This window comes from Vipera berus (genome assembly GCF_964194415.1).
Source record: "Vipera berus genome assembly, chromosome: 2".
Taxonomy (NCBI): domain Eukaryota; kingdom Metazoa; phylum Chordata; class Lepidosauria; order Squamata; family Viperidae; genus Vipera; species Vipera berus.
This window is the reverse complement of record NC_138203.1, coordinates 146,024,081-146,047,446: the sequence shown is the minus strand read 5'-3', so window position 1 is coordinate 146,047,446 and position 23,366 is coordinate 146,024,081. Positions and strand designations below refer to the sequence as shown.

Here is a 23,366-nt window from a genome sequence, read left to right as displayed (position 1 = left end):
AAAAAAACAACAACAACATCGCAGTTCCCGAGTTGGGCTGGGCGCTGAGCTGCGTAGCGCAAGGCTCGCTTTTAAAACTCGGCTCGCCAACTTCCCCTTCTTCACAGAAGCGGCTGACGGGAAGCTTGAGTCTTTAACGACTGCTGCCCTGAAGATTGCCGCGCCGTTGTCAAGATGCTGCTGGCGGAAAGCCTTATTCTGATGTTGTCGCTGCGGGCTCTGAGTTCAGGTAAGTTTGGAGGTAACCCGTGTAGGGTTAAGAACAGCTCATTTAAAACGCGCGCGCACACACACACACGCACACGCAAGCACACACACACACAGTTTACGGGGGGACGGAACGCGATGGGAGAACGATGCTCCTTTTTTGTGTTGTTGAATTGAAAACCGACCGGCATGTCGAGGCTAACCCGAGCGTAAGATCCCATTGTTATTGTATTTGTATTGAGATTTAAGAAACTTGCCTTGTGCTTAGCCGCCTCACCCTGTCGGTTATGCGAGGCTCCCTTCTGTGGAAGAAAATTAGGTAGGCGGCAGAATCTGAACGAGTAATCACGGGCTGAAATCTCTGCGGAAATCTCTGAGATCCTCTTTTTTTTTTTAGAGCCAGCCCTTCTCCCTTAGGTTGTGTTGGTGAACTACAACTCCCAGCAGTTTCAGCCTGTGTGATCTTTCTCCTTTCGGGGAAATTTTAGCCTTTTACAGTAAAAACGGCTGCAGTCTGCAGATGCAAGCAGTATTAGTACCTTTACGCACTCCTCCCCCCCCTTTTTGGGGTATTTTGATTGGCATCTCTTTTCCTTTGTCATCCACATACTTCTCTGATCTCTGGTGACAGTTTGGCACAGAGCTAGGAGATATGAGCTACTGTGGGGAAACGCTTTGATTCCAGAATTCAGCCAAGCAGGCTTGTTTGGAATGTGACTGCAAAATATCTGGTCCTTTAATTGGGAGGTGATTTAAAACAAGTTTTGCCTAAAAGGAAACTTCCCAGTTATGCAGTCACTCTTTTTTTAAAGGTAGCGTTCTAAAATTAGGTACTCGAAAACTACTATATAATTTAAATTTAAATTGTATAACTTCTCCTCCCACGTAGGGAAGTATTTCTTCAAAGACAAAGTGTATATATGGTGCAGCAGGCATTTTCATAGACAAAAAAAATTTGAAATAATAATGGAGGAATAGTGACCTACTACCCAAATTCCTTAGTGAGTTTCCATGACTGCGGAAGTTGGGAGTCTAGTTTTAGCCAGACTTCTCTGTGCTTCACCAACTATTCTAGGAGCAAACCCCAATAAAATCATAAAAATGTTTATTTGTTAAATTTATAGGCTGCCCATCTCACTACTGATACTATTTCAGAATAAATGTTTGTGGGATTATTCTACCAGGTATCTTTCAATCAGGTGGCAATAAATAAGAAAGCCAGATGTTAAGGCTACCGTATCAGAGAAGGAAAATCTGGATGGCCACGACAAAAAATCTGGATGGCCACGACATGACACTAGAGAGCTGTAGAGCAGTCTAATATGCTTCTATCAAGTGATCTTCTGGATTTTTCCAGACGATATGTGATAGGCCCACATGTACTGTATGGTTCTTTTTAAAAATCAGGTTTGGTACTTCTTTTTTTTTTATTAAAGAGTTTTACAAAAACAAAATTTTACAATATATCCCCAAATCCCTCCCACCCCAAACCCACCCACTTCCCCCCCCACTTCCCAGAGCTAAATACAGGATTATAGTTACAATAATCATATTCTAAATAAAAATTATGCATAATATACAATTAACCAAATTCATTATGTGCTTTAACTCCCCTTTAACCTAACTACAAACAACGTACCAATAACAATATCCCACTAAAATCTACTCATAAGCTAAATGGAACTTTTTAGTCCCATATTTGTTCTGAATATAATTTATCCATCTCCTCCAAACTGAAATATATCTTTCCTGTGAATGATCTTTCAAATAAGCAGAAATCTTAGACATTTCTGCGAGATTCGAAACTTTAAACACCCATTCTTCTATAGTGGGCAAACTATCCTTCTTCCAATATTGTCCCACCAGTAACCGTGCTGCTGTTATCATGTTCAACATCAAGTTAGTTTCTTTAACATCACAATCTACAACAATACCCAATAAGAACAATTGCGGAGAAAACTTTATCTTTCTCTTAAAAATCTTTTGAATGTTCCACCAAATTTTAATCCAAAAAGCTTTTATATTTCTACAAGTCCACCACATGTGAAAATAGGTAGCTTCTAAACTACCACACCTCCAACATTTAGGCTGGAGGTTTGGTATTTCTTAGCAAAAGTCTATTCAGATCAGTAGCGTTAAACCTGTACAAATCCTATCTACCTTACCCTGAGCTATTAAACTTGAGCGCTGGAGATGAGAAGAACGCAGTCCTATAAAAATCTATCCTGGTGAGTCCCATTGATTTGAATGGGATTTACTTGTAATAAATCACTATAGCTTTGTTCCGAGTTTGGAAAAAGTACCAATATATATTAAATAATAAAATACCTATATGGGCAATACCTAGACATGCAATAGGAAATATAAATGTGGAGCAGAAACAAGATGTGATTACTTATAAAGAACTTCTTAGGATGGAAGGGAATATTTTGAAACTGAAACCTTTAAATGTTTTAAAGGAAGAAAAGATAGTACAGACTTGGTTTCAGTTTATACAATTACAAGCTAGGTGGAAAGAAGATCAGAAAATTGGTATAATAAAAGTTGATGAAAATCTGATAAAGCAAATTAGAGATCAAACTCAATCGCATATAAAAAGGTTATATAATGCTCTTATACAGTGCTTTTTTTGTAAAAGAAAAAGGTGCCAGAACTCACACATGTCATACAACCCGCCTTGCCTATCCTACAAGGTTCTATCCAAAAAAGGTGCCGGAACTCCGTTCTGAGCATTCTATGAGAAAAAAAGCCCTGCTCTTATAGAGATTGATTCAGAATCGGAGTTAGTTAAAGATTGTATGATAAAATGGGCTCAGAATATTCAAGAGCCCATAATGATGGATACTTAGGGAAAAATTTGGGTTAGAAATGTAAAATTTACAAAAGCACAAAACCTAAGAGAGAATTTTTATAAGATGTTTTATAGATGGCATTTAGATCCTAAAAAGTTAGCATGTATGTATCCAAATCAACCACCTAAGTGCTGGAGAAGTGGTAGTGAAGAGGCAACTTATTATCATATATGGTGGACATGTAAAAATGTTAAAGCCTTTTGGATAAAAATATGGTGGATTTTTCAGAAAGTTTTTAAGAAAAAAATAAGATTTACTCCGCAGCTATTCTTATTGGGGATTATTTCGGATTGTACTGTTATAGAAACTAAATTAATGTTACACTTAATAACGGCAGCCAGATTGTTGGTGGCGCAACATTGGAAGAAAGAAGATTTACCTACAATAGAACAATGGATACTTACAATGGACGTAGCTGAAATGGCAAAAGTCTCAGCATATTTGAAAGAACAGTCACAAGAAAAATATATTTTGGAATGGAAAAGATGGATTGATTATATTCAAAACAAATATGGGACTAAAACGTTTCAAATAGCATATGAATAATTCTTAACAATTATAGAAGTGTTATTATAATTAGTTTTGTTATAAGGGAGTTAAAGGGTGGAAGGTTTGTTAACGTAATAGATACCGTATTTAGCATATGTTTGCATAAGATTGCTATATGTAATACCCTGTATTCTGCTTTGGGAAGTCCGGGGGGGGGGGAGGGAAGGGGGGAGGGTTGATGGGGAGGGGGGAGGGTTTATTATTAAAATTTTGTAAAACTTTTCAATAAAAAAAATCACTATAGGATACCAAACTTTGTTCTTGGAAGGTCTTTAGGTTAGCAGAATATGGTCCTTGAGGTGGAGATCACAATGTGATTTACTCTCACAGTTGCTTATTCTGGAAGTAAATCCTATTGAAGAACTGACTTTTAACCACCAACTCTATGTAGGATTGTGCCCACTGCACTCTGAGAATTGGGGTACTCCTTTTTATTTATTTTTTTCTCTCTTCTCCTCTGCTTTTAATAATGAGTTATCTATCAAGCACCAGTGTAATTAGGAGTGCCCATTTGCACTGTAGGGAGATGTTATAGTTCTGTGTTAAACTATTCTGTGTTCCAAATTCTATTTTGACACTGCCTTTAAACAAGTGCTGTTGACAGCTCCTGTGGAGGAAAGAAGCTAGCAGTATTTTGCATAAGGTTTACACCTACAGGTGAGCAGTTACATTGGGGTCAGTAGGACTGATACCTGTATGATGTCAGCTGCTGTAGGAGTGTGTCCTCTTGATGGAAGATGAGCAAAAGGTCTGTAGGAGGCTATCTTGGCAATCTACTTGGCACTGGATTGGTTACACTCTGCAGTCCTGTTTGTTAATATGTGGACCTTGGAGTGTCTTCCAAGGTTGAATCCTGTCTACTAAAGAGCTCCAAAGAAATTGCGCCTTTCTGGAGTGAGATGGTAGATTCTCTACTGCCGGTTCTTTAATTCCAAGGAGTGGTCTGGTGGGTAGGAGAAAAAGTGCCAAGGTTTAAGAAAGGTGAAAAGTCACTATCTGCCCATCCCACAGATCATCCCATGGGGTTGGACAATTGGCACCCTCCAACGTTCCTACCTGCTCTGTGTGTTTTGTTGTTTATTTTTTAAAAAGGGTTTTTTTTACTTAAGAAGACTGATGTCTTCTTCTCTTTTTTTAATTTCCAAGAATGCCCGTGGGTTTCTCATTTGGAAAAATTCAGGAAAAGGAACAAAAGAAAAATGGAGTGGTAGGAAGGAAGTTGAACAGGTTGGCTTCAGATAAGTGGGTATTTTCCACACACCCCAAAATATTGCCATTGGTTTGGTCTCTGAAGTGGCAAGATCTATTTTGTTGTATAAGCAGATTAAGGAGGATTATAATCTGCATTCGTTTAAAAGAAAGGAATGAGTTTAACGCATAGATACTGATGGTTTCTCCTGTTGAAGTGGGCAGAGCTTGTCTCAAAAGTAGATTGAATTTGGATAGCAGATGATCTGCAGATTCCTTGATGTTGACCAAAAAAAAAAGTCTTAATGCTTGTGAGTCATGATGTGAGACATTTGGATATGTAAACCTTATTTGTGATTCATCAGAGCTCTAGGATGAATGTCACCTCAGGGCCTTCCACTGGGCAGAAAAGATCCATAGACTACCTCAATCTCCCGCTGTCAATGTTGATGAAACACTTAGTAGTCAAAATTTAATCTGGGCCTTGCTGATTAACTCTGTTTGCGTAGGATCCTGCAAAATCAAGGATATTTCTAGCACTGAAAGTAGCATTGCTATCTCTACTATCTCTGTACTTTGAAAAAACCACATATTGTGCAAGGCCAATTGCACAAGAAAGTATGGAGGAATTATAGGTTTGATGTGGTAGTGTAGAACAGGGATCTCCAACCTTGGCAAATTTAAGACTTGTGGACTTGAACTCCCAGAATTCTGGGAATTGAAGTCCACAAGTTTTAAAATTGCCAAGGTTGGAGGATCCTGGTGTAGAAGGAAGAGATTCTTCTGCTGAAATTCTCACCCTTGTAGGAGAATACCAATACCATGGAAATTGCTTACTTTTTTTTTCCTTTTAGCTTTTTCAATAAAGGAACCTAAAGAAACCAAACAGGCATGGGGGTATGTTCCTGTCAGAAGCAATGCAAGCATGTTTTGGTGGTTGTACTATGCAGACAGTGCCACTCAAAATTTCACACAACTTCCTCTTATCTTATGGCTGCAGGTAAGTTGGGGGTACTTATTCTAAATCAAGCTATTAAAAGCAGCTGAAAATCAGAAATATTATTTCTGATGTACAACACAAAACTGTATTGTTAATTGTTTGGATTTGTAAGTTGCTTGGAGTATTTTGTGAGCTTTTGAAACATGATTACCAAAATAAGCCAGGCCATTTGCAAATAATTATAGCTGCATAACACTCAAAGCTAGGGGTGTCAAACTCGCAATGTCATGTGATGTGTCATGACGTATCGCGACTTTTTTCCCATTGCCGGCAATAGGGTGGCCGTGGTTTTGGCATGACACATCCGGCCCGCGGGCCAGCAGTTTGACACCCCTGCTCTAAGCCAAAATTGAGGAAACTATATTATGCTAAGCTTCCTTGGAGCTCCATCCTACTTGTTATGTGTTGCTCGTTAAGCTACTTGGAGTATGGAGCTTGTCATTCCTTGCTAATAGTTCCCTCATCTCAAACTATGGAAGCTTTTAAAGATTCAAAGCACTGATCACTGGCTAAATGTAGTGGAAAGTGGCCAGCAAGTCAAGAATTGGGAACAGCAATTCAAATTGTAAGGGCAAAAACTAAGTGATGGCATAGCATAAATGAGCTATAGAATTTCATTGTGTCATTTCATGTAGTCAGGTCCTATGCCTATACAGGTAGTCCTCAATTTACAACCATTCATTTAACAATCATTGAAAATTACAACAGCACTGGAAAAAGTGACTGTTTTTCACACACATGACTGTTGCACGTGATCAAAATTTAGATGCTTGGCAATTGGGTCATATTTATGGCGGTTGCAGTGTTCTGGGATCATGTGACCACCTTTTGCAACCTTTCTGACAATCAAAGCCAATGGGGAAGCCAGATTCACTTAACAACCAGGTTAGTAACTTAACAACTGCAGTGATTCACTTAACAACTGTGGCCTAGGAAGATTGTAAATGAGGCAAAACTCCCTTAACAACTGTGTTGCTTAGCAACAGAGATTCTGGACTCAGTTGTGGTTGTAAGTCAAAGACTATCTGTAACAAGCAGGAATTAAGGTTAGCTTGGAAAATTCAGAAATTCTGCCTGCTGGGCATCTTTTAAAGGCCTGCAATTCCTTTCCACATAGACTAACATAGCACTTGGCTGCCCTTTCTGAGAAAAAGTTCTACAGGATTCTATCTAGATTCGTGTTATAGTCTTGGAATGGAACCATTATGTTCATCACACCTCATTTTCTTGGGAGATAAATGAAAAATAAAGATAGTAAGAAAAATGTTTGATGTATTTCCCCCCATTTCTCATCTCTGTTTCCACAGGGAGGCCCAGGAGCTTCAAGTTGTGGGTATGGAAATTTTGAAGAGATTGGCCCTCTAGATGCTGATCTAAAACCAAGAAATACAACTTGGGTATTTGTCTTAACTTATATTGGGAAGATTGGGCATGTTCTGGCAGGCTACGTAAAAAAAATGGCTAATTTCCAACACGTTGATTTTTGTTTGAAATGTAGACTTTGAGATCTTTCTTGCTTCTTTTCCTTTAAGCAGCCCATATTCCATATGTTTTTGAAGCTGTCTATTATTTAAAGTGATCTTATTCCTACTGTACATCTCATTCAGGAGCCTAGTAGATTACTTGTCTTTGTGCCAGGAAATCTTTATGTGCTCTATTTTTCGGTATTATCCTTGTGTTAAACAAACCAAGTAAGACTTTAGATATTACTTTGGATTCATTTTTAAAAATTACCAGTAAGACTGCTCCTCACTATCCTGAAAGTCAAACAAAAACATGTATATTAAAAAGATAGATTGCAATATATATATATATATATACATATATACATATATATACATACATACATACACACACATACACACCAATATACACATAAACACACAGACAGACAGAAACATCTGGATAATTTATAAAACCTTAAAGGAATGAACTTAAAATTGGGGAAAATTTTGTTTAGAACCACAAATTATGGAAGGTATGACTCTGCAAAGTTTGCAAGTATTAAAAACTGGAATAAAGACTTCTATGGCTGAGGCTGCCTATGAATAAGAATACGTAGCTAATGCTAAGAGATATTTAATAAATGCCTCTAGGCTTAAAATATAGCAATAATAAGTAATGTGCTGTGCTTTGAATGCAAAATAGGCTTTCACATCATGTCTTTGTGGGGATCTTTCGAAGATTCCTTTCATTGTGATCCCTTTATGCTGCTCTCCCTCTGTGTGTGTTGCTGATGTCAGTGTTTCCTTTGGGTGGTGTAGCTGCAGGCAGCAAGTCTTCTCTTTGTTGACAATCCTGTTGGCACCGGATACAGTTATGTTAATGACACCCTTGCCTACGCCACTGATCTCAGTATGGTCGCTTTGGATATGATGGTGGTTCTCCGAGAGTTCTTTAAATCAAAGGTGGAATTCCAGGTAAGTACAGCTGGAACAGCCCATGGAAAGCCATATTGTCCACTACATTGTACAAAGCCCATAAACTACACATTAGCACCTATTCAGGCATTGCAAAACTGAAGCACACATCACACAAGTCTTTTAAGCTCCGCTGACATTTATTAAATTGCTTTGGGAAGGAAACCTTGCTTAAATTTCTGAAAATTACACATATGCTGGCTTCCTTGCAAATCAGCATCTTGACCAATTGGGATCCTTGTTCATGCCACTAATAGTTATGCTTGCAAAGGCTCATGCAGACTGTTATCCTGAACAGTATCTGTTAGAGGGCAAGGCCTGTTGGGAGTGCTGACATAGCAGGAATTCACAATTTGAGTGTGCCCGAAGTCTAGATTTAACCCCCCTTTTCCCTCCTTCAAAGTCTCTCAGAATATGAGGCAAATGATGGTGTGTTGAAAGGTTCCTGCTAGCGTAGAGATTTCTCTCTTCTGAAAATTGGTCCTTTAATGGAAGCCAGCCCATGTGCAATACTTTAATGGGGTGTTTTATAATCCTAGGCCTAATTTTGGCTGGAAAGACTTAGGGCATAGGCCTAGGAAGTAGGTTTTTACTATGATCAGAGGGAGTTATGAAGGGTCCCTGCAAATTCATTGGGTTGTTCTGTCATTAAAATGGAGTGGATTCTCTAACTTCAGGAGGGAATAAAATTAAATGTTAGTTTTTTTATTTTTGGATTGAAATCCCAAATGTCCTAGTTGATGTGTAAATTACTTCACTTGGTGTACAGGTAAAACATGAGTTATGACGGATCGTTTAGAGTTACAACAGACACCCCCCCCAAATGTACCTGTACTTACAACCATAATCAAAATTCTGACAATTGATCCCCACCCCACACCCAGTGGTGACATAATTGCATTTTGGGTGCTCGGTAACCAGCTTGCCTTTATGTGATTTACAAAGTTTTTTGCCAGAAATCAGGGTTTGCTTAGTGACTCTGGCATTTGCTTAACGATTGCAGTAAAAAACAGAAAATTGGGCCTGATTATATGACATAATTTGCTTTGCACTGTAATGAATCCCATGCCTGTAGAATGGGCAGGACAGACAGGCAAGGGGGTGTCTTTTACTTGGCCTTATAGCTGCAGAAGGAGGCCATTTTGCTTTGCTCTTCTGAGGAAAGATTGACCTGTAGGGTTTATGGGCATCAAGCAAGAGGAAGAAAAGAGTGAAGGTTTATGTACTGAGCAATTCTTTTATCTTTGTGGAACGTGTATAAAGGGTTCAGTTGCTCAAACTTTTTAATTTTTTTAATGCATTTTTCCTTTCAGACAATCCCCTTCTACATCTTTTCCGAATCTTATGGAGGAAAAATGGCAGCTGCAATTGCTCTGGAAGTTCATAAGGTAAAATTGATCTTTTCCTTTCAGAGAAAATGGATTCTCTCATGGTAGCTTAGATTTCTTCTGCAAGATCTTGAGGGAAGAATAAGTGAGGCATAAAAAATCCTCCTCAAATCAAGGTTGATTCCTGATTATTATACGGACAGATTGATGTAGCTTCTTTGGTAACAAGATGGAAGTGTTTTACTGGGATGTGTTTCTACTGTAGCCTATGACTCTTGACTTTCTGATGCTCTCCTTTCCCAGCATTAACTAGATTTGACTGCCTTTGCTTTTTTTACACACACACACACACGCGCGCGCACACACACACACACACACACAGACACACATATATGTGGTTTGAAAACCAAGCTTCCTTAAGGCAATTGCCTCAGTCAGCACTAAAGGCGGCTGCTTGTTTAAGGAAGCTTGGTTTTCAAACCACTCCTCCATCAAGCGGCATATAGACCTCCCCCCTGCATACCAGGCACTAAGGAATTGGGAAGAGCAATAATGTGCGCGACATGAAGACAAACAGCGCAAGAATTCACAAATTACCTCATTGCATCAAATCCAAGATTGCACCAGCACACAACCACTCTGCAATGTCGAACACAAGGAAGAAGAGCAACAACCATTTAAGATCCCTGGCATGAGAACACAGACAATGACCAGAGTTATGGCTACAACACATGGAGCTATAAACAATTCACTTTTAACAACAGATACCCAGAGACAAATACATCCCAAAAATGGATGCGTGACAACTCAAAGAAATACGGCAGACCTCAACAGATCTGAGCACGCTCCATGAGCAGAGTGCAGACACCAACAGTATAAACCGAATCTCCCCACCCCAGCATCTCCATCCTGACAACGTTGGCAGTTGGCCAACGAAAGCTTGATTTTTCGGCAATAAAAACTGTTTTAGTTTTTAATTCTATCCCATGTCAGATGTGAAAGATCAGGTCCACATGTGGTTCAATTAAACTTGATTTATTGTTATAAATCAGTGGTTCTCAACCTTTTCTTCACCACTGACCCCCTTTAAATACCTTTTGTGGCCACAGACTATGGCCATGGACCTCCAAGACTTAACTCAAGATTTAAAACATGGTACTTCTTCAAGCCTTCATGGATCCCCAGGGATCTGTGGACCACAGGTTGAGAACCACTGCTATAGCCTATGCACCAGAATCTTCTCTACTAATAGCACCTGCTTAGAGCTAGATAAATTCAGTAGCACTTAAGGAGTGTTGGGCTTGGTCAGCTTGTGTCCACATAGGGATTCTAGGCTGATCCCTCTTTTCACTCCACCCCAGGTTCGTCCATTCCTTTTCCCACATCCTAATATACTTTTTATCCAGTCATTTGAACTTGTATTTCCACTTAGGATTGCTCAGAGTGGGTCATGACCACAGGTACCCCTAGAAAGCCTTGGTTGTTTCCCCTCCTGGGATGTCTCCAAAACTATCCACTGAATCTTATTGTTGTATCTGATATTTAGAGAGTAATCAGCTACTGAACTATTTATTTTAATGTTAATGATACCATTTAAATAAGCAGGCATATACATAGAATGAAGGCTACTGCTAAGCTTGTAAGCCGCCCTGAGTCTTCGGAGAAGGGCGGGATATACCGGTAAATGGAATTAAATAAATAAATAAATTCAATTAAATCTTGCTCTTTGACTCGATCCTATCCAGTTCTTTGCCCCTTCCTCCCCCTTATGTGGATATGTGGACTTTGCATGAGACTCAGGCATCAGGTGTGGCCTTCAGACCAAAAGATATTGTACATCCCTGCTGCAACCAGTTGTGTAAGCGCACATTGGCAGTAGGAGCCCTGGGTTAGCTAGTGATTGAGCAGCGACTCTTTTCTTTTCCCTTACAATTATCAGAAAATGTGGAAGAAAGTTAATGTGGGAGGGAAGGAAGTAAAATGTAATGTACCAATTACATAATATCAAGTACATTTTTGATTAAAGAGATCTTGGGAGGATCAAGCTCATCAGATGTGTCTGTTTCAGACTTGATTCCTGGCATAGACCTGATAACTAGCACAGTGGAGGCAAAGAATGTTAGTTTGAGCTAAAATAAACTCTTCATAGGCAGCAAAGACCACTGACAAGATGGTGAGCAGTTGCCCATTCATCATTGAACAAGCTTTCAGAGGGGCGAGGCTTACACTCCATCCACCACCTTCCTGATCTTGACATGCACACAGGCCTGTGTGTGTGTATGAAATTGCTAGAGATTTGATTGTTTTTAGCCAAGAAGCATCTTCCTTAGCTGTAGCATCAGCTAAGAATTTGACCTCCTTTAAAATTCTACAATTCCTGTTTGTCTTCTTCCTACCCTTAAGGGAAGGTACTTGAAAATATACTGTATGATACATTTACCTCAGAATACTTACGGTAGATTTTAATTAAGCCTTATTTCTGTTTTTTAAGGCTATTCAAGCTGGAACAATCAAGTGCAATTTTCATGGAGTAGCCCTTGGTGATTCATGGATTTCTCCTCTAGGTATATATTCATGTGGAGCTAAGAACATCTGTGCTATTGTGTATCTTTCAATGTATTTCTTGCCTCTTTCTGGCAAAGTCTGAAAAAAAATTACGTATGTTTTAAGATTTGGTACCAGCAACTCGGGTTCAAGTGAGAATGTAGAGGGTTGGTTTTATTCCAACTTGACTCCAGGTACCTTAGGATTAAAATCTCTTCTCTCCATCGTATCTGTATACTGAAATTACTCCGTTCTGCTTGTCTGTCAGATAATTTTTGGAGACGGAGGAAGTTTAATATAGAGTCCTTGGTGCCCCCTGAAGCTTAATTCCTTGTTTGCAGCTGTTTTATTACATGACTAAATAACACCAGTGATGTTACCTAGTTAGGTAATACAATGTCTGCCAGCAAACAACTATGTTCAGAGAGCACTAAAGATTCTACAGTTCAACCCTGAGCTACAGATATTCTCTTCTATTGGAAGCTTAATATTCCAGCGACTGAGAATTATATCTTCAATTATATATGGCTTTCTGGTTGGTTATTTTAAGAATGATTAAACTGGGCAAATTTTATCTTAAAGGAGAGAAGATATTGCATGTTGGAACAGGAGATCCAACACATGATCCTGATTACTTGTAAACAGAATGTCAGAATGCTGTTACTAGATACACAATGGCAGTTGTCAGTAAGAATCTGGATTGGGCTTCCCATGTGATTTGAAAATTGTCCAGAGGGTTTACTCCCCCTTCATAATCTTGGCTATTCTTCAGAATATGTAATAACAACACGAATAAGATCTTTTTAAAATTGTGAATAGTTTAACATCCTCCTCCTCAGCCTGGTAGCATCAAGATATGTTAGTTAGAATACAAGCTTTTCAGCACCCAGCCAGCATGGCTGTGCCTCCAATCTGGGGATGATGGAAATCTTGTATCAATGCTCCTGGAAGACACCAAATTTTGATACTTTGTGATAAAAAACAGTTTGCTGCTAAATTAGATCTCCATGGATTTAGAGATTTTTGTGAGGCTCCACTGATGCCCCTTGAAAAACTAGGGAGTTCTTTCCGTGCACTAATGCTGCTGCCGCTGCCACTGCCTCTTCCTTCTCCTCCTCCTTTGGAAAAACTGCCAATTTTAAATTGCTAGAATTGATTTTATATAAGTTCTTATTCTGTCCTGGTGCAGAAAATACTCAGGAGCTTAAATAGTTTAAATCAGGGGTGTCAAACTCAATTTCATTGAGGGCCGCATCAGCATTGCGGTTGCCCTCAGGGGGCTGGGTGGGTATGGCCTGGGTGGGCGTGGCCTACTGGGTGGGCGTGGCTAGAGTGCGTATGGCCTACTGGGTGGGCGTGGCCAGCTCTACATTGTTCGCATCAAGGGTGCCTATGGGGGCCCGGGCAGGAGTGAGACAGATCTGAGAGTCTCTGGCAGAAGGAGGGTCTCTGGGCCAGGGCGAAGGCAGTGGGGGCCGTTCCCTCACTGTTTCCAGGATGGCTTCGCGGGCCACATGAAACCACTTCGCGGGCCGGATCCGGCCCCCGGGCCTTGTGTTTGACATGTCTGAAATAGAGCTTTAAACAGCTTTAAATAGAGAAATGCGAGAAAGATAATAAGATATGCCCACTATTCTGTTGTTTTTTTTAAAGCCAATCTTAATTTTTGTTTCTTTTAGATTCTGTGCTTGCTTGGGGGCCTTACCTGTATAGCACTGTAAGTATGTACTCCATGTTTTTTTTAAGTATTAATGTTCTTACAACTACCAGGAAGAACAAAAAAACCCAAACCTTTGAATATAATTCATACAAAATATAAAACTCTGAATAAAACTAACACAAGAAGGGGAGAAAAAGAAAAATAACTTGAGCTATTCTACTTCAATACATAGGGTAAATAAACTTTACTACAATGCAGATATATCAAGATTACCTTTATATCAAAATTCAGGCAACTGTGTTTTCAAAGCACAATTTAATCCTTGACCATACAACATCTAATGAACCTGTTTTGCTGCCAATAAAGAGTCAGTTCAAATTTGGGAGTCAACAGATTTCATTGAGCCTAGCTTGAAAAATGCTAGATGCTTCCTTCCTTCCTTTCCCCCCTGCTTCTTCTTCTGTTTTTTGACTGTTCGTGAGAGTTGCCATGTTGGATCAGACCAGAAATGTTCCTCTATTCCTGGAATTTGTCTCGTAGTCAGCAAGTTCATAGAATGTTACGATCAACGTTTGATTGCTTATAAACATAGGCTAGAAGGAAGGAAGCAGTTGGACTTCAAAGGCTACATCTGCTCTCACTGCATACTTGGGATCTACTTATGTGTTCATCATGCAAGCACATATTCTCCATGTGCCCCCTTTTCGGTAAAGCTGCTCCAGCTGTCCTTAGCTGTTTTTGATGCCTGAACATGCCACCTAATGGCATTGGTATTAAACTAGGTTTCAACAGTAGGGTCTCTTAAGTGTGCTGAGATTCATCCGCCCCGCCATAACAGGCCATAATGTAAGATCCACTTGAAAGAAAACTATCTACTAAAGCATAGGTGGTAAATACAGACTCCTTACTGAGGACTTCTAATAGTTTCTGTTTGTTGACTTGGCTCAGATTAACAAAGACCTTCTACCAGTCCTCTAACACATCAGGTAGCCTCTACATTTCCTTGGAAGCCGTTGCAAATAATATATTGTTAAAATACACATTGACATTGGGGTGATTTGCTTCCCGGTTTATATTCCTGTGAACATGTTTCAGGCACTAGATGCAATATTAGTTCTGAATTTCTTCTTTCTCCCCCACCCCACCCCTTTTCTGCTGTGCCCTCACCCCACTCCCTATACTGCAGTCTTTCCTCGATGATCAAGGCTTGAAGGAAGTCACTATTGCTGCCAAGAAGATCCTGAATGCAATGAATATAGGGGCATTTAAGCTTGCTACCCTGCTTTGGGATAAAGCAGAGGATATCATAGAAAAGGTAAAGAGATTGATTTAATTGATTATGTGCCATCAACGCCATCAACCTGATGGCAGCTTCTAGAGACCATACGGGTAGATTTTGTCTCTTGACAGTTTGTCTCCAGCTTGGTCTTCAGAGTCTCCCCATGATTTATTTATTTATTTATTTATTTATTTATTTATTATTTTTATATACCGCCCTTTCCCGAAGGACTCAGGGCGGTTTACAGGGTGATTAAAACGAAAAATGCAAAAGTTAAAAACACTTAAAAAAAATTATATCAATCCCTGAACAAATAAAAACTCCAGTTAAAATTAAAATTAAAATTCTCAGCCTGGGCCGGAGAGCTCGAAGAGCCAGGTCTTCAGGTCCCGGCGGAATGAACGGAGGTCGGGGGCAGTCCTCAGCTCCACGGGCAGCTGGTTCCAAAGGGCAGGCGCACCCACTGAGAAGGCCCTCCCCCTGGGTGTTATCCGCCGGCAATCTTGATTGTAACTGAGTCCCATCTACCTTGTCATCATCTTTTCTTTCCTTTCCATTTTCCCAGCATTTTAGACTTCTAAGAGAGCTTGGTCTTCACTTAACAGAAAGCCTGGTGACTTGACTAAGAACTCTGGATAGACTTCTATGATCCATGTGTTGGTTTTCTTGGCTATCTATGGTATCCTCAGGAGTCTTCTTAGAGCAAACCATGTCTCTTCTTGTACAATCTCTGTCCTTAATGTCATTTCTTTCCTTGTCTAGAACACAAATGGCGTGAATTTCTATAACATTCTAACACATGACTCTACAAACGACGCAGCTCTTTCGTCTGCTGCAACTGAAACCACCCCATTTTGTAAGTTGAGTCAGAACTCTTTTTAGCTAGAAATAGTAGTTTTAGAAGATCAAAGATGTAGCCCAGGTTCTCCAAACTTGGCAACTTCTCCTATGCTGGCTGGGGAATTCTGGGACTTGAAGTCCAGACGTCTTAAAATTGCCAAGTTTGGAGATCCCTGGTGTAGCTCCTTTACAGATGCTAAAATGGGTTTAGCAGTTGTTACCTTTTTCCACAGATAATCTTGGGAACTCCAGTTTGTAATGTCTGAACTCATCACATACTAGCCCTCTCAATATACGTATATATAGGGGGCTTACATGGCATGCCTGTTGCAACTGTGCAGTGGAGATCAAAACCAAACAGGAAGTAACAACCTTCAAATTCTCCTTCCCTGCTTCTGTGCTCTAAAAGTTGTTATTGAAATAAAGTTTCAGGAACTCAACAATGGAGTCTTGCATGAAAAAACCGACAGTTCTGATTATCTATACAAGCAATTGTTCTGTGATTGTCATTTTGGATCTCCATTGTTGATAAGTCCCTAACACTACAGATTGCCAACTTCTAAACTGCACAAGTTGCTTGAATTGAGCATTACAAAATTAATGCATTAAAAAGTAGAATAAAAGGTATTTTTTATTAGTGAACATGGCATTAAAGTCTTGTCAGAAGTTTTATTTTTTGCTTGGTGAGTGGGGTAAGCTTTTGCGATTTAAGGACATAATGTATATACAAGATTTGGGTTTTGACTCAAGGACTGCTAGACAGGATCAAGTAACTTCTGACCAGATCCAATTACATTTTGGTAGGCTGCCACTGATTCACTGTTCAGAAGTCATGGAACAGATGTCCCTTTACATGACTGAAGCCATATTTTTGTGGTTTTAATTTAAATTTAATTACTGTACTTTAATTAATTTAATTACTTATTGACCTGCTGCCATATTGAGGCAAGAGGAGGGTTGGGGTTTTTTTGGTTTTATTTTGTATATTTATGGTTTGGTTGTTGCAACTGGTGTGTGTGTGTGTGTGAGAGAGAGAGAGGGGGGGGAGGGAACGGCCAGAATTTGGCCTCCCAAGAATTTGGCCTCTCAGCCTTCAGCTTTCCCAAACCCCCTTATTGGCTTCCACGTGAGCTGCAGTGATGAGCATACTCTCCTGGTTCACACAGAAAGGCATGTGGGAGGTTTGGGAAACGCTATGATAAAGCTTTCACATATAGCTTTTAGTATCTTGTTTTTGTAATGATCTCATAGGCACCTGAGAAGTTCTCACTATCCAATTATCACTATGTATCCTATTTTGTATGAGATTGATGGAGTTTTTATAATGTTGGTATTCAGAAGAGGGAGGTGAATAAAAGTTCAGCAGGCAGTTGCTCAGGGGAGTTTTTGGCGAGATGAGGCTGCCTGGCTGGTTCAGAGCATCTCTATCGACCCGGGTCTGAATTCTTTTCTCTAGTAGAGAGAGAGAGAGAGAACACAGAAGATAGAATATTAAGGTCGGGAGGGACCTTGGAGGTCTTCTGGTCCAACCCCGCTCAACCAGGAGATCCTATACCATTTCAGAGAAAGGGCTGTCCAATCTCTTCTTTAAAAGTCTCTACTGATGAAACGCCCACAGAAAGAGAGAGAAAAAAATTCTTTTCGAGTTTCTGCACTGAAGGATAGGGCATGCAATCCATCTATACAAGGGAGTCCCCTTCCGGTAAACCTCAAATGCTATTTTCTTTCTCTTCTTTCTTCAGTAAAATTGTTCCAGCGTCATGTACAAAATCAAATTAAAAACAAGCTGAATGACCTGATGAATGGGCCCATCAGAAAGAAGCTGAAAATAATTCCAGACCATGTCAAATGGGGAGGTATTGTAATGTCTACTGACTCCACCTAACACGTACTTTGTTGCACAGTATATTAGAGCTCACCGAAGAATGAAGAACCCTTTGATGAAGCTCTTCTCTTAGGAAATTATATTTTTCTATTATGTTTGTTATGATTGAACAGTGGCAAAATGTGTTTTATCGATCTGCAGTAATTGAACTGATGTACTGTCCTTAAGGAGAGATGGGGTATTTATTAAATTTTTGTGCCACCCATCTCAGTGATACAGTGACTCTGGGCAGCTTAGAATAACACCCAAAGTGATGGTTCTCCTGAATTTAAATGGAAAAGAGTTATTTTACTTTTTACTTTTTTTACATTTTAACTTATAAAAATGTCATCAAAACAGAAAAGGAAATCTACCTTTTCTTGTTCTTTTGTCATCACTCTGCAGGGCAATCAGCAGGTGTATTTATGAATATGGCTGAAGACTTTATGAAAAATGCAATTGATATTGTAGACAGCTTGCTGGAAGCCAATGTGAATGTCACTGTATACAATGGACAGCTGGATCTCATCGTTCCTACAATGGGTAAGAGTAGTTTTTCCCATGGGAGTGGCTTGGTGGAGACAGCAAAGGAGGTCAGTGTTGTCAGGCGCAACTGTATAGAGGTGATCCTCGACTTAATGATCGTAATGGAGCCTGCCCATCGCGATCGTAACTCAGGACGGTCCTAAGATGGGTCAGTCATGTGACTGATCTGATTTTACAACCTTTTTTTGCAGCAGTCGTTACATGAATCTGCACTTTTTACGTGAACCAATGGTGTGTTTTTGTCGAAAACTGGAAGTAAATGCCAGTTTTCAGCCAAAACGGCAGGAAACGTCAAGTAAGATAAGAAAGTGAAGAAATCAGAAGCAAAAAAGTTAGAAATAAATGAGTGAATGGTAGAAGGATGGTAGACGGCATAGCTTTAGAAGGAAATCGGGGCTATAGAACCCAGAAATAGTAGAAAGAAGTGAGCTGGGTTAGAAGGGAGTATCGAAGAGAGAAATATAGTGAGGCATTAATGGTATCAGAAGCTAAACTTTTTGTATAGGAATGATGTTTTGCTAGGAGGTAGGATCAAGGAATTGATGGATGAATAAATAAGAAGTACCTGGCATAAGCTTGTTTGTGGAGGTTATACTCTCCCTTTCATCTTAAAATGGGACTCCTGTCACCCATTCTTCCATACGCGTAGCTGTTTGGATTGCTTTTCAATTTTAATGATGACATGATCCTTAGCTGAAGTCAAAGTACTGGATTTATTTCCTAAGCCATTTCTACTTTGCTGCATTTTGAGACTTCATCAGTCTTTGCAGGGATGTGCCACACTAGATTCTTCTCTTCAGTTACAATTTATTAACCCAGAGTAAACAATTAATATACAGTATAATATTAATCTAGGCAAGCAGTGTGCTGGTTTTTCCTTAATGAGATATGTAAACCAGACCACTGTAGTATGTTCAACAAATCCAGGTGAACAAATCTAGGCTTAGTAACAGGTATGAATGCAGCCTATGTTATCTGCCCACTCAGCTGAGTTTAGTCCGAGTTCTTGTAGTAGATGGCTGTGTTGGTCCCTTGGAGCAAAAATGACTGGAGCTTTCAGTCTGTTTGATCAAAGGCAGTCACATCAATGTCTGGTAGACATAGACTAAATTATGGAGTAATTCAAACTCCTAGCACTAGGCAAAGATGGTATATTTAGATTACAGTTAATCTTCCTGACTAAAGTAAATGCTTCAGTAACATAAATAAGCATATTTATTTAGGTATAACATTTATTCATTACCTAAATGGTGCACCAATTACTGCACACCATTTTCCATGTTTATGCTGTTCTTTTCTATTCAGTAACAAAAATTGCTGCATCAGGATCTGGCAAGTGGTAAATCAGCATCAGCCAGTTAAACCATCATGATTTCAAAGATGAGTTTCTGGGCAATGATAGCAATGATAGACTTAGCCAACATGACAGCAAGTGCCTGGCTATATGTTACACACACACACACACACACACACACACACACTGCTAAAATACCGTATGTTTTAAGTGCTTTACTAATTCCACAGTGGGCCATTGTGGGCAATTGCAACCAATATTTTTAATCACTCTCTAAGATGATTCATCTTGCATTGAAAGAGTTTTTCCCTTTTATTTATTTGTTTTTAAAAAATCTGCATACTTCTCTTTCTAGGACTTTTTGTTGCTTTATTTACTTCAATGGGTAGCAATAGCAATAGCACTTAGATTTATATACTGCCCCATCGTGCTTTATAGTATTCTCTGAGCAGTTTACGGCACTGCTGACTTTGGAAGGGCAGAAGGCTGAGTCAACCTTGAGCCGGTCAGGATCGAACTCCTGGCAGTGAGCAGAGTCAGCCTGTGATACTGCATTCTAATTACTGCACTACCATGGCTCTCCAGCACGGTAGGTGGGGGATCATCTGTTCAAAGTGGACCAGTTTGTTGCCAGATTTTTTATGATATTGATCTCTCTTCTATGTTTAGGGCAAGAAGCTTGGGTCCGGAAGCTAAAATGGCCCAAACTGAAAGAATTTAATGCACTGAAATGGCAGCCTTTGTATACCTGCCCAGAATGCAGAGACACGGCTGCTTTTTATAAATCCTATTGTAATCTGAGCTTCTTCTGGATCCTGAAGGCTGGCCACATGGTAAGTCCTTTCTAGGCTTTCAGAGCAAGAATAGGACAGCTTCTGTTTTGTATGTTGTAAGAAGGAAAAACATTTTATAAACACAGCTTTGTGTAGTACAAAGACAAAAGAATAGGGCAGGTATGATGATACCTATGTCCCTTCCATGAAAGAGAGTTTGCCAATGAAATGAAAATTTTTGCAAAGAGAGAGAGAGAAAGAGGCTGCCATAAGCAAGGCTTTTTCAGTTGATCGTAATAACATAAGAAGATTCTTTTTTAAATAGTTTTTATTAGATAATTGAACAATGCTAAAAGAAACTATTTTTCCCATAATCCTACCTTAATCCATTAGCAATTCCAAAGTTCATTGTCATTTCTATCCAAGCGTTAGCATAAAGCTCAAAAAGGATTTCCAGAATTTAATAGAAATATTTCTTATTTCAACTCCAATACAAGAAGTCAGTTTTATGTTCCATTCTTTTCTTTCTAGCAATCTTGATCTTCAGTTCATCCAATTGCTATCACAGGAGTGAATCTCTAATTAAGCTTCCTTTACCCCAGTCTCAAATTTCTTCAAGGTTTTAGAAACCCTCTTTTGTAAATTCAATAAGATCTTATCCTGGTTGTTTTTCATCTCCTGGCTTTGCTTTTCCACTCTGCCATTTCTGTCTTATAATTGACAATTTATTTATTTTACAATGTTTCTACACCAGTTGGAGTTTGTTTTGCCTCTTCATCCTGTCGGTTTATAATTTCTTCCATGTCTTTCTTTTCTAGAGTCTTCTTCAAAAAATGCATTTGGAGGTGCAGAAATTATTTCTGACAGTTTAATTATATGTTTCAGTCACAGTTCTTCAAAATTCCTTTGAAATGTCTCAAGCATCATAGCTTTGTCATTTTATAATCTATAATCACTGCTCTTATTTCAGTTCAAGAATAAATGACAGGTTCCCCTCCCCTATTTTTCTTTCTTTTTTACTATTTGTGCCTGGAACTTTAGTCTTCTTTAGTGTCCTATTTCTTTAATCACAAAAGTCTCAGATTTCTTTGTTTTTTATTTTCAGATTTCAACCATTTTCATTTTTTTCCTGATAGATTAAACAATTTATGTTCCTACAAAGAAAATAATGTTTTACTGAGTTATTTTAAAAATCTTAGCAAAAGGCCTAGCATTCCAAATTCACCTGTTCCCTTAATTCATTTATAACTTTCTTGAATTGCATTTATTTTATGTTCTTTGAATTCTTTAAGCCATTAGCTAGTTTTTCCTCTATTTGGGGATGAAGTTTTAGTTACCAGATTTGTTGCTTGGAAGACCTTTGTTAATTGTAAAATCACTATAAATCCAAAAATGATTAGTCAGTGAGGTTTGATGTACCCAATGCCCTTAAAGACTCCACTTGATGGCTTCCCTTATCTCCCAGTGCTCCGACCTATCGCTTGCCCGCTGTCCTGCAGTCTCTTCATGAGGATTGGTTGTCTGAAGTAGAGGCCCCCAACCTTTTGGGCACCAAGGACCGGTTCTGTGGAGAAAGATTTTTCCACAGACCAGAGGAGGCGTGGTTTCATGTGCTGCCTGCATCCAGCGGATGGGGCTTCACTAGTTTGCGCGCGGCCCGGTTGCTGGTATGCTGTGGCCCAGTGCCAGTCCTTGGACCTGGGGTTGGGGACCCCCGGTCTGGAGCACAAATGGGTGATCTCTCATCCTCTCCTCATCTGTCAACTGAGCTTACTGCCAGTCTGTCAGTCTTGGCTGCATTGTCATCTCCATTCCATCAGAGATGTCTATTTTGCCATTCCCTCACCCAGAAGTTCATAAGAGATGAAGATCCTAAGGGACTATGTTTAGCTATCCATAGCTGAGATAATGGAGTCTAAACGTATTTTGTAGTTCTGTCCGGATGAGCAAGGCTTCTATTTCCCTTTTTTCCCTCTCTCTCTTTTTTCAGCCTCAATGAATAGATGAATAATATTACAAAACTTGAGGAGGGAATCTTCTTTGTGGTCCCCACGCCCTTTTATTTTATGACTGCTCCTGTTCTTGTAGCTTTCTGGAAAATCCCTTGCAGTTGGCTAACTGATGCTCTTTTGATCTCAGGTCCCGGCTGACCAAGGTGACATGGCACTGAAGATGCTTAGGATGGTCACTCAACAAAATTAGAGCCAGCTGGCTTGGCTCCTCTACAAAACAAAAGCAGGTTGTTTGGGATCTTTTTTTTTCTTTTTTTCTTTTTGCACCCTGAAGGCAGAAGGAACAATGACACCATTGCATTTTAATTTTCTCAGACATTATGCAAGGCATTTTAAGGCGACACGGATGGAAATAATTCACTATCTCCTGTGGTTACTTCTTTTGTGAAAAGTGAAGATCCACTTTTGGTTAGCGTATCCTTAAATGCTGGAAAAGGAAGGTGTTAATAAATCATGGATGGGCTTCTTGTAGGTCGTGCGTGGCCTCTGTGTTGCAGCCTCAGAAGATCCTCCTTTTGTCTTGCAACATCTGGTAGAAGGAGCCTTGGTGGAGCAGTGGGCTAATGCCTCCTTAAGTAACACCAGCTGCCTGCAATCAGTGCAGGTTCGCATCCCACCAGGCTCAAGGTTGACTCAGCCTTCCATCCTTCCGAGGTAGGTAAAATGAGGACCCAGATTGTTGGGGGCAATAAGCTGACTTTGTAATAATGCCACTTGGGGGTGTGTGAAAAAGCCCTAGTAAGCAGGCATATACATAGAATGAAGGCTACTGATAAGTTTGTAAGCCGCCCTGAGTCTTCGGAGAAGGGCGGGATATAAATGGAATTAAAATAAAAATAAATAAATAAAATTGGTGAGATATCCTTTTTGGGTAGGTTTTGTCAAAAGGAAGCAGAGATGGCTCAATCAGCCTCCTGGAGGCAAAATGCATCCATTTCCATAGCCAGAAAATGGCTGCCATCCAGATCTCAGCTCCATCCTCTTGGAGAGATTATTGCCCTAGCCTCCAA

The 23,366-nt window shown here is 39.6% G+C and overlaps 1 protein-coding gene across 3 annotated transcripts; it reads left to right on the top strand.

Annotated features, from left to right (window-relative positions):
* On the top strand, window positions 1-23,366 carry SCPEP1 (serine carboxypeptidase 1). Of its 3 annotated transcripts, none has more exons than XR_014025165.1 (13): window positions 1-229; window positions 5,651-5,796; window positions 7,104-7,193; window positions 8,061-8,216; window positions 9,530-9,604; window positions 12,036-12,108; window positions 13,768-13,805; window positions 14,935-15,063; window positions 15,790-15,883; window positions 17,610-17,723; window positions 18,137-18,274; window positions 19,927-20,160; window positions 20,241-20,328. XR_014025165.1 is itself a non-coding variant. In XM_081317972.1 (13 exons), exons 1-13 carry the CDS (start codon window positions 175-177, stop codon window positions 22,544-22,546), a joined length of 1,335 nt encoding a protein of 444 aa, XP_081174098.1. In that variant the 5' UTR covers window positions 1-174; the 3' UTR covers window positions 22,547-23,366. The 3 variants fall into 3 exon arrangements, 2 of the variants coding, with proteins under 2 accessions (XP_081174098.1, XP_081174099.1); XM_081317972.1 differs by lacking the exon at window positions 19,927-20,160 and adding an exon at window positions 22,484-23,366 and having other exon boundaries at window positions 20,241-20,404; XM_081317973.1 differs by having other exon boundaries at window positions 19,927-20,338.

Bases quoted from the DNA above. Each gene is read 5' to 3' on its own strand.
- SCPEP1 (XM_081317972.1), top strand. From the start codon at position 175: ATGCTGCTGGCGGAAAGCCTTATTCTGATGTTGTCGCTGCGGGCTCTG. The intron at 230-5,650 runs GTAAGTTTGGAG...TTTTCCTTTTAG, and splicing joins GCTGCGGGCTCTGAGTTCAG to CTTTTTCAATAAAGGAACCT. The intron at 20,405-22,483 runs GTAAGTCCTTTC...TTTTGATCTCAG, and splicing joins TCCTGAAGGCTGGCCACATG to GTCCCGGCTGACCAAGGTGA.